At 46.1% G+C, this 12,307-nt stretch overlaps 1 protein-coding gene across 2 annotated transcripts in view; it reads right to left on the bottom strand.

Moving 5' to 3' along the window:
• Positions 1-11,837, bottom strand: part of LOC106587580 (alpha-ketoglutarate-dependent dioxygenase FTO) — a 164,008-nt gene extending 152,171 nt beyond the window's left edge. For both annotated transcript variants that reach the window (XM_045689310.2, XM_045689311.2), the window contains exon 1: positions 11,709-11,837. In XM_045689310.2, coding sequence (XP_045545266.2) covers positions 11,709-11,750 — 42 coding nt within the window. In that variant the 5' untranslated portion in view covers positions 11,751-11,837. The remainder of the gene's footprint in view (positions 1-11,708) is intronic.
• Between the last annotated feature and the right edge of the window lie 470 nt (positions 11,838-12,307).

Raw genomic sequence — 12,307 nt, 5'->3', positions numbered from 1 at the left:
GGGCATTTAACATCTGGCAGAGATGGAGGTGAATACATTAGACACTGGCCTCCTCCAATCCAAATAAAACACTCTTGACATCTGAAGTGTACTTAACAGAGAGGGGAGGGAAGGAGGGAGGGAGGGAGGGGTGTCGGCGAGCCAGCATCCCATATGGTGATGTCCAAGTGCCACCTAGTGAAAACCATGTGGCTCGTCCAGTCAAGTGACGGTCCTCCAGGCTCCAGAGGAGAGGGTGTCTGCCCCAGAAAACAGCCCAGACAGGAGGACCCATCTGGACTGAGACAGCTCTGTCACGGGCCTAGCTACCTATGGCACAGTCCAACACGGTCAACGCTAAGAAAGATCTACTGCCACCAATGCCAAAAATTAGACTAGGGACCCAATATCACTAACCTACTTTGCAAGAACGTGCAAGTCAATTTGCCAAATAAAAAAATCACTATATCCAACTGCTATGATTTTAGGTTATCCAAAGGTTACAATCACATCAACATCAAGGGTGACACTGAGCCATGGATGTTGACGTGGACGATAATTGTGTAAAGCAATGATGTGGGACATAGTTACTGTACATAGTTGACATCATATGGTGTTACTGACCTGTACTTTCTCCAAAACCAATACTTGTCCAGAGTGTGCTCTCTCCATCTCTCTCTCTAGCTATCCATCTCTCTCTCTAACTATCCATCTCTCTCTCTAACTATCCATCTCTCTCTCTCTAGCTATCCATCTCCAGTAGTATGGTGATTGTTTCTAGCCCTGCTGTTGGTCTTGGCTGCTACGCTGTGTTTGTTGTGTTGGAGAAACAGATATGTGTCTATGGCTGTGTTTAGTAGCTATGGGCCATCCCCTCCCATCATTAGTGGAGGTATAAATCACAGCCCCCCCCCCCCCCGTGCCCAGAGGTGAGAGAGATGAGAGTGGAGGTGAGCCTGAAATAATGCTGATGTCCCCCAGGGTCAGACCTCCATTATGGCCGCTTCAAAAACTATTAATCTGGCTTGTAGTCACTGGCCTAGAAATAATTACTTCATCTAACCTATGTAATACAGCATGACCAGCAGTCCAGTCAGGTCCAATTGGGTGGGGGAGAGAGAGAGGTGGGGGAGAGAGGTTGGGGCAGAGAGGGGAAAGGGGGAGAGAAAGCCACAAATTACAGGCCCGTCTCTGCTACTACTAGGTGACTGATGTACCACTCACCAGCTGGATATGGCCTTTACACTAACACTGATTTACACACACACACACACACACACAGCTCTGGTGAGCCAAGGCACACACACAACATTTAATGTTTTTGCAATGTGGTCACAATATACTCAGCAATCCCTAAACAGGGTCTGACTAAAATAACTTACTAAAAGACAACACCCATTCAACCACTAATCACTAAAGTGAAACAGCCAGGGAACGGAGTCCAGTATATTCACTGTAACCCACCAGAACAACACACCAAATGGAACCCCTGACTTCCTAAGTAGTGCACTACCTCTGATCAGAGCTCTATGGGACCTGGTCAGAAGTAGTGCACTATAGGGTGCCATTTGGGACACAACCAGAGTGTTGTTCTATCTAGTGTGAGGTCGGACAGACGTCCACCTCTCTAACCACTGCTCAACACTGCCACCTAGAGATGTAGGACAAACTGCTAGAGTCATCACCAACACCACACCACTATGACGGTGAAATAAACCACCACAACATCCCACTACACACACACACACCATCAAATTCAGTGCAGTCCGCCTCCATAAATGTCACAGTGAAGTATGGAATGACATGAATAAATACAACAACCATGAGTCTCCAGTCAGTCAGTGGAGGCACGGCTACGTCGCTGGCTGTCACAGATGGCATCCCAGGTGGAGATTTAATTAGTTAGGGTTGAAGTCAGTCTCCCTTGTTGTCTGGGGGTCCTCGCTCGGCACGCGCTACTGTAAACATGTTCTATATCCTAATCAGGTGTCACCGCCACGTTTGATCAGTCTGCTAAAACTTGTCACAAATCCCCGGCAGAGAGAGAGAGGAGGAGGGGGGGGGGGAGGAGGAGGGAGGAGGGGGGACAGAGGGAAGGAGCGGGGAGAACAAAAGGAAGGAGCTGTCAGAGGGAGAGAGAGGGGGAGACGGAGGAGAGTTTGCCCATTAGCAGCATTCTCCTTCTCTCTCCTGCTGCCCATAGTGAGGAGTCCCCTGGTGACAGACAGCTCCAGGTCTCTGCTATACAACACAGGGACTTCACTTCTCTTCACCACCGTCAGCACTATACACACTAACACACCTGATCACTAGAACAACCACATACTCCAGCTAAACACTCAAGTAGTAAACTAGTTTCTGTTGTTTACCCAAAAAACTGAGATAAGCCTACAAGCTGCACCCCTTTTTGTTTTCTGCAAACACTTTCAATAGTGGGTCTCTTTCTTTAAAAGCTCCAAATCAGAGACAGACAGCTCCCCTGCAGAATGAGAGGAGACAGCAGGCAGTGGAGTTGGTATAGGAACACACGCACCATTACATACTGTTTACCTTTCATTTATGTTGATATTGAATATATTAGCCGATTGAACCTCCTAAGAACACTGCAGAGTGACAAGCCGGAATCCGTCTTTGCAACTACCATGGCAACGGAGATTACCACAAATAGAAAAAAAATCTAAAACCTCTGAATAGAACGATACATAAATTAATTAAAGGACACAAAAACAAGCAGAGAATTAAAGTTAGAACATCTGTCAGAGACTTAGCTTCCCATCCTAATACCAGTGTTAGAACATTTATACCCTTGAAGTGAATGATCCCTTCTTTAATTGACAGTCAAGGAAAAGTGGTTGCAGCAGCATCCTGTAGCCGCTGATAAGAAAGCTTTCCCCCTCTCCCCCCCAAAAAACAGTTTAAAGAACCTTGGCACTAATCCCTATTGTCATCCCAGTGCAGTGGAAGGACTTACAAATAGCGATAACTCGACAGAGGCTGTCTGTTCCTGAGGAGTTAGGGACAGGGTAGCCGTCGCATGCTGGAGAATCAGTCACTTAGATTAATACAATCCATACGCAGCGTCAGTCAGGCATGACACTAGACTGTCACTGCATTTACATCCCAGTCCATCCCTACCGTTCTATATGACAATGTGTTTAAGAAGGTCCACTCACATCACAAAGAGCCTCCCTCTCTCTCTGTGTGTTGGTGGATAACACTCCCAGTCATATGATGTGTTTCACTGGTGATCCTGGAAACAACAACTTTGCAAAGCTTTGTATCACAATGTTTACATATGGAATGGGTACCACTGTCACTCACACAAGTAGGCCACACACACACACACACACGTGTAGAAAGCGTTGTTTATTGAGATAGGAATATAGTTTTTTTTGCTACAGCTTGCTTTGAGAGCATGTGGGCAGAATACAAAGAGAACAGCTAGACTAAACTGATGAGCTACAGAAGGACTAATCTAACCAAAAACTCCACAGATTATCAAAAACAAACAGCAACATAACTGATCAAACCAGAAATAAAATGATAAGACTATTGTGGCAGAACACAAGGCTAATAGATGGGATCTCAGCCACTGCTGAGCCTCAGTGTTTAGGCTGGACGTCTGTGTGACTCCTCCACATCAGCGGTCCTGAGACAAATGACATTGGCTGCCCTTGACATTACAGGGCCAGGGCACGCATGACACTAGGGCTGACAACTGAACACACACAACACACCCCTAGCTGCCTTGATAAACACACACACACACACATTTACCCCCCACACACACACAGCCCAAAACAGCACTGACACAACCTCTCTCCCTCCACCTCCCTCTCTCTCCATCTCACAGGAGACAACCCTGACTTCAGGTCCTTACCCAGGCAAGTGGATCTGACCTGCTGCCCCCAGTCAGCCTCATCTGAATACACAGAGACAGGAACAGGAGAGGAAGGGAAATCTGCCTATATTATGATGGGAAGAGAGGAGAAGAAGAGAGGAGAGGGGGATGAGATGCCATCAGGGGGCTCTCTTCTTTATGCACGTATGATCATGTGGTTGACAGCACCGGTGGGAAGAATTATGGACTGTTGAACAAAAGGTTGAGGTCTGGCTGGCTGGTGATGGGATGGTACCTGGATGGAGAGGCAGGCAGGCAGCTAGGCAGTGTTGGGCCTGACAGTGGTGGACTTATGACAAGTACCACCGAGCGCGCGCGCGCACACACACACACACACACACACACACACACACACACACACACACACACACGCGGTACCTCCTCGCCATCCGCTCGCACCAAAGTCTGTCACTCAGAATGGGCCAAGAACGCTGCACGTTAGAGTGAGCGAGGGGGGCGGAGAGAGGGTTGAGGGGGGTTCTGGTCAGAGGTTAAGCACAGAGAAGACAGCAATGAAAGGCAACTGTCATGCACCAGCGCACGCTGAGGAGCGCCTGTCTCATGGAGAACATGCAAAGAAGGAATGCTCTCCGAGTCCTGACAACAGCCCTCCTCCTCACCCCTATTACCATCACTACCCCACACAGTACACACACAGTACACACACAGTACACACACACACAATACACACACATAACTCAGCCCCTCTAAAACAGAGTGGCGGCAATACACCACAGAAGGCAATGCCTGCCTGACAGCATGCCAATCAAACTGATGACCCCTTCTCTAACATACCATACGCATGACTAAAGTTAGCTGGGCTCATGAACAAACACACAGGCTGAGAGAGAATCACTGAAAGATGAAGAGGCTACCTGGCTGGCATCAACAGGTATCATGGAATATCCAAAGAAATGATCCATCAAATGGTCTTGGCTTATTTTAAAATTAAATAAGTACTGTAATATCTGACTTCAGGTAGAGAAAGGTATTTTATGAATGGTGGTTGGTGGGTAAGGCAAGGTAGAGGCAAGGCACTCCAGCTGGCTAGGTTACACTTGGCTCCAGTGATGGGGCGGCGGGGCACTACCATCCCTCTCCCTCCTCAGTCTCCCCTGGGCAGTGTACTACAGTACTACATGCCAGGTACTTTCATTACACACGTTTATGGAAAATATCTTATGATGTACAAATTAACAGTTACAATTTACAGGGCCTTATAAAAGTGGCCTCCTGCAGTTTTTGTGAATGGAGGCTATTGAAGCAGTCATCAGAAGCAGATGTTGGCCAAGTCTAACGTTAGCTAACTGCTAGGTAGCTCAGCTTTATTGGAAAGGTGAGTCATTACAAAGGAAAATAAATTCACAAATAAACAGCAGCACCACCAGCCCTGTAATAGAAATGGAGCAGGTGGATTCATAGGGAGAGCAGGCCTTCTGAGAGCTACAATAGGTAGGCTAACTTTACTGCTATAGGACCAACAGCAAAAAAAAGTTAACCTACATGATGAACGCTAAAGACAGCCTTGAAAGAAGAGACTGCATCTCAAGTGTTGTCTAGTCACTGTCCTTGTGACAGATGGCCTTATTAGGAAAATTAGATTAAATTAGAGGACTGCTGCAGTCTTCTCGTCCTCTCCCTCTCTCATCGTTAGTCTCTGTCTCTCTTTACAGCGTGCCCCCCCCCACCCCCCCTCCACACATACGTACAGATTCAGATGAAAATAATGACCTCCCTAGATTGAAGCCTTGAGTGGCTAATGAACCCCCCTGAGTCCCCTCTGTCTGAGGTGAGCGGGTCATTCCCATGTTTATTTAGTACGGCACCACCACACACACACACACACCACCTATTGATCAGATTGATTATTCCATGTATATCACCGCAGATAGGCCTCTGACTGACTGATGAACTCTGGGTCACACTGAACGTAAACTCATTGACTCTGACAGCTGAGATGATCCATTGTCACAGCAGCTCGTTTGGGAAAATACGCAGACATCAGCAACAATATGCCAATGCTAATATGAACTGCTAGGTAGAGCTGATGATGACATGGGATCTGTCAACGGAGAGGGTCGCCCACAGCTAACAAGCTAACAGCCAGCTCTAAACAAAACCTGGACCTGGTGGGAAATATTACTTCTCAAACTGAGCAACTAGGCCGATTTCTGCTGACAATCCAGTAAGGTATTACTTCAAAGAAAATCCTGAATAAATGTACCATTTGTCAATAGTAATAAAGTATGAATAAAGTAACTATGTAGAAGACACTAAATCTTTGTTCATCTGCCGGATGAGTTGAACAGAACATCCTCTGTTATATGTTCATCCTTAGTGTTTTCAACATACACTAAAACCCAAGCCCTTTAGCCAAACCGTGTGGATGGATGTGCTGTGTAAAGTGTCATCTATCATATGGCTGCTGTGATGGCTAACATCAGGAGAGGAACCTAGGCTATGTCCCAGTGTGCATCCAAAATGGCATCATATTCCGTACATAGCGCACTACATTTTATCAGGGCCATGGTCAAAAGTAGTGCACTACATAGGGAATAGGGTGGCATTTGGGATAAATCCTCAAGCTGGTTTTTCCCTCTGGATGTTTAGTAGGATCACAGATGCTCTTAAACACATACATGTCCGTGGGCCCTGGCAGCTAGGGGCGGCTGTAGACATAGGACCTGAGACACCACAGAGAGAGCAGCCAGGCCGGGCTGTAAAAGTTGATATCCACCCAGATGCAAACCAAATGTAGACATCATGAACCTTTAAATTGTCCTACATTTAAAACAGACCACTATAAAGGGGGTAAGGATAAGAGAAGAGACCTGTATGTAGACACACATCGAGATCACTACACATGAAGAGCCATATTATATACTGCACTGTGTGGCTGTTGACAGGGATGTAGGACTACTTACTGAGAAACCATATTTCAGATAGAAACAGTTTATAGTGTATCTAACTCCCAGAAAAGGGTACGATAGCTGGTTCCGTGTCAGTGCCATTACTGCAAATAAAATGTGCTATAAATTTGCTCTTTGTTGCCAAGAGATCAAAGAAACCCTGTAGCTGGCAAAAACAATGGGAAAAACAATAGCAACCCAAGTCCTTCTTCCATCACTGACACATTGCCACGGCCAGGCATGTGGCTTAAAGGCTGTAGTGTTGGGTTGGGTTTACCAAGCTGATCTGTAAACAACACAAAAACAGCCCAGATATATCCAGGCTAAGCTCCAATAACTAAGACAAGGTATAAAGAGGTAAAGAAGGGGGGGTGCTTATAGCCACAGACTAATCAACCCTCCTCGTCGTTCTCATATCGGATCAATGAACTACCCGGGGCCTTGGGCCCACTGCCACACCACCGCACAGGCACTACATTACACACAAAACTTCATATTCATTCATTGATTTACTTTTCAGAATAGTATATCATTGAACTCCAATGGGACTAAAAACAGAGGCTGGGGATGAGGTCAAGCCCACTTGCATGGATAGATGTTTGCACAATATTGATGGCCCAAGCAGAAATAAATGACTAAATATCCCGATCGATACCTAGTTTCCCTAGCCGGGCCTGTGCGACAGCAGATACATAAATACATCTTTATGGCTACAGGAATGGTCCCTAATGAAGAGTGGATAAATGCTCCCCTGAAGGTAAACTCTTTGATTAGCTGAGGCCAGAGGTGACGCCCGGTGGGGGAGGGCAGAGGCGATATGCTGACATGGAAATGCCATACCTTCCATTGACTGAGGAGTCTAATGGTTAAGAGGGGCTAAGTTACTGAGGGGGCAACCAGGATATGACAGGTCACAAGCCTTGAGCAGCTCGTTCTGTGCTACCTGACCTCCTATCCATTTGTAATGGTAATAGCATGGATCAGCAGCATTCTCAATCATACTCATAGTCAATAACGCACATATTGTTTCAATTCTACATGTAGCCTAGCTCTGTTTTGACTGTATCACTGGGCTGGAGAGGATACTGTTGAAACAAATCCTCTGCATTTCATCTCCAGCCACCTCAAGCACGAAGGCCCTAGCTGTCAGTGGTTAAGACGTATGAAAGAGGGGACATGAGACTGTAATCAGGCCAGACCATCGTCATCATCATCATCATCATCAGGAGCAGCAGTACTGGGCTCCAGCTCTCTGTCTCCCTCATGGTGAAGAGACAGTGGTGCTGATGACACTAGATAGAGGATCTGGATGGAGCTGCCTGCTCTTATTTACAGCACAGCTCAATTACCAAGGACAACACCAAGCAGGCTCATCACTCAGCTTTCCCTTCACTGCTCCACAGTGACCAACAGGGCCATAAAGAGGGAGGAAGCAGATCATTCCCTGCTCCTTAATTAAATGAGAGCAAAGCTGTTGACTTAATTTCCCTTCTCTCTGTAAGCAGACCCTCCTCTTCCTCACCCTCAACAAAGCAGTCCCCCACCCACATTGAGCTGGCCAGCCCTCCAACCAATGAAGACCTCCCGGTCATCATCCCTGCTCAGCCCAAAATCAACAGCTGGATAAACAACCTCCACGGTGGGTTAGTGCCGGTCCCCATGCAGTCACAAGAGGCCGAGGGCCGGGGGGCTCCAGGGGGCCGAGTCAGGAGCCGGATCGACACCTCAACAGCGATAAGTAATTCTGTGTTGGATTAGCAGCATGATGGCCTGATCAATACAGGGTGATACACTCAGGCCATTAGGAATGCAGGGAGGAAATGGCCCCCTCTGGTAATAAAGCAGGCCTTATGTCTGGCTGTTCCTTCATCAGATCTCTCCATTAGTGTAATGGTACTATTATCAGCCACAGCAAAAGACATATTTTACCAGGGAACCTTTTTTCAGCCGGACTGACCGGGCCCTGCTGGAGGGGGTCTGACGGAGTCAGGGAGGGAGAGCCATGCAGTGAGGAGTGGAGAAATGTACTCTCTCTCTCTCTCTCTCTCTCTCATTCCTTCCCCAGGCCCGGATGTAAATCTCCAGCAGCCTACTTCTATGTTCCCTGCCCGGCTCCTAATGCTCCTTACATATTCCTAAGCGTGTTTTATGTCAGCTCCCAACACTATTTCTCCATTATTGGCTCATTAATAGAACTAGCAGTGTGTTAGCGGTGGGTAAGAGGGGGGGGAAGATGGCCGCCGGAGCAGGGGAAAGGTGCTGCATGTGCTGAATGTGACACCCCCTCATGCTAAAACCACCCAGAGCTGACATGACAGCACACCCGGCATTAGTCGCCATAAATCGTTACCTTAACACTAATTCACCAGGTAACATTTTGTGGGGGGATTGATTAACCATGTCTGGATGTGTGGCCACATAATCAGCTTTTACCTCTCTAGTTGTTCATTTAACAGAATTGCCAAGGGAAACACAAAACATTTTAATGAGTGTTGAGGAATGAAATACCCTAAACAGCTTGCACTAGCTGCCACAACCAGAGGAAACCAATGAGGCCGATCTGAGCAATGTTCTGGGCTCAGCCAGGACCTCAGCACAACATCTGGTGAACCTATGTGGTCATTACTTAGCCTGACATTCCCCTGAAATATATTTCCACTTTTTCTCTTTTCTATTTTCAATCAACACTTTATACACGTCATCACATAGACAGCAGCGATCGTCAAAGACAACGTCAAAGACAACGTCAAGGAAGTAGGTTGCGGGTCAATTCCATTTATACTCAGTTTACGCAGGACGTGTATATAAAAATGCATATACCTTTATTTCTAAAATAATAGACATGTTTCAAACCATGAATTTCCTTTACAATAACCTGCTGGCATTAGTGAATAAACATGTTATTGATCACAGTATATTACAAGCAGGCCTATTAGTTATGGCTTTTAGGTGATGAGACAGACAAACATGAGACAGTAGTGCTCTCAGAATCATGGGTAATCCATGATTGTCCTGCACATGGTATTGGATGTGGTTAAATTGAGAGACTACCTTTATAAAACAGGTTGGGAGTTATGTTCAGTAGGCTTTCATGACAAATAGCTTGCCTTCACTAAACTAGCAAAATGACAGGGGGAAACAACTCACTGACTGAGTCTAACTGCAAACACACTCACTTATGAGACTACAGTTATATCCCCAGTTATTACATATGATGATAAACTGAACCACTGCACTGTGTCCCTGCCCTATAACAAGCCACTGGGATTAATGCAGCTCCTCTAATTTGGGACTGTTCTGTGGTTTTCCAGCCATTTTACCATTACAATACCCCGTCCTCGTTCCTCAATCATCCTTTATTATTTGTCTAAAAGAGGAAGCAGAACCATTAGCTAGGTCTGAGTCTGCTCTCTCTGTGTGTGTGTGTGCTCTATGCTGCCTGCACCCACCTGGGGGCCAGCTGGAAAGCGCTCTCATCTGGTCATCATGGCCGCTCTCTCAGCTCTTCATAAACAGGAGGAACCACGTCCTACATAGTTTCTGTGCTGTCAGACATGATCCAAACACATGTGCCATGGCAGACTGTGGTGAGGCCAAGGCTGGGAGCTGCTGGGACTGACTGACTTGGAGAGAGCAGACCTGGGTTCAAATACTATTTGAAATTATTCAAAAACTTTGAGTCATTGCTCTAGCCTGCCTAGAGTGCCAGATGGGTGGGGCTTGCAGTGTTAGGACTATTATATTGGTCCAGTAAGCCAGTCAAGCTCAATCACAGATAAAGTGTTTGAAACGATTTTGAATGGATGGGCCCAGCAGTAGGGGGTAGCTAAGGAGGTCTGGATGAACCTGAGCAGAGCAGTCTGCATGGGCCCAGCAGTAGGGGGTAGCTAAGGAGGTCTGGATGAACCTGAGCAGAGCAGTCTGCATGGGCCCAGCAGTAGGGGGTAGCTAAGGAGGTCTGGATGAGCCTGAGCAGAGCAGTCTGCATGGGCCCAGCAGTAGGGGGTAGCTAAGGAGGTCTGGATGAGCCTGAGCAGAGCAGTCTGCATGGGCCCAGCAGTAGGGGGTAGCTAAGGAGGTCTGGAGAACAGAACAGCCTTTACTTTTCCTCTATTTCTTTCCATCTAGTTACACAACCACAGCACATCCAGACCAGACCACAGCACCCCTAATCACAGCAGGCCTCTTCGGCAGTGGGGTCTGCTACCTACTATAAAGCCTGGGTATGCCCAAAATGTCACACCTTTACTTTGATCAACTATTTCATTCTCAATCACATGTTTACACAAACGCTAGTCAATGCGGTTACTATTCATTGTTTTGAACAGCATCCCAGGACAATCCAGCAGCCATCATAGTCCTTTGCGTTTGAGAGATGAACCTATAATTATTACCTGCAATAGAATTGTACCACTCGCACACAGCCAGAAGCTGCTCTCCTCCAACTCACAGGATAGTTTAAGAACACACTGCAGTCACTCACGCCCCCCATACAATTATGGAGCAAGATTATTCTGATTTTGAGGGAGTCTGACTTGAAAACATTGAAAATCTAAAATATAGGGGACTTTTACCATGCAACGTGTCTAAATCAATATTCAAGCCTTCATAGCGATCCAATCAGTTTATTGTAGCACAGTCTACACCCATGTCTAAACTGTAATACTGAAAGCAAAAACAGTGTAGGCCTATCTGTAACGATAAAGCTGTTAATAACAGCGATGCTCCATTGTAGGTGAATGAAGAGGAAACCACAATAAAGCCAGAAATCATGCAGGCTGATGTGTAGCTACATAGACAACTGCAGCTTTCCAGCCTTCAAAATGACCCAAGCATCACCGCATTTGGAACATAAAGTTCTGAGAGAACGAGTCCACTGTGTGTTTGCCAGAGCTAAGGGAGAATAACGCTATGAATACCTTTCTTCTCTTCTCGCTCTCACTGCCACCCGATCGTTTCATGTTTCCTAGAGTTGTGTTTACACACCCGCTTTCACTCAGCTCATCTTGGTAGTTGTAGTTCCAACAGATGAATTACAATAAAACTATAGCTCTATTAAATAAACAGGGCATATAAAATGAACGGGTGCCTGTAATAATAATCTAGCTACAAAGACGGGCTATGAAAGAATACCTTTCTGATCACAATCTAGCATTTATTTGCTTCGAATGAAAATGGAAAACTTCATATCCCGAAGCACGGAACAGAGGAAATACGTTAAAGCGTAATTTGACTCAGCCGGATGGGGATTCTTGCTGCGTCGTGGGCACAGCGGCTACAATAATACTAGATCTTGAAATCATATATAACCCCTACCATCCTTACAATAACGTTGAGATAATTGTATAAATCTGGTAAATCTCGCAGCTGCTCTTTTGATGTCGATGAGCGCGTTCAATCTAAAATGCAAACAAGTACTTTAGCGATTCAACATGGCAAAACAATGGTTTAAAACACAAAATACTACAGCACGTGGATCAAATAAAAACGAATAAAGTACCTGAAATAATAATAAGGT

The sequence above is a fragment of the Salmo salar genome, chromosome 11, assembly GCF_965601325.2.
Source record: "Salmo salar chromosome 11, fSalSal1, whole genome shotgun sequence".
NCBI lineage: Eukaryota > Metazoa > Chordata > Actinopteri > Salmoniformes > Salmonidae > Salmo > Salmo salar.
This window is presented reverse-complemented; position numbering and strand designations above follow the sequence as displayed.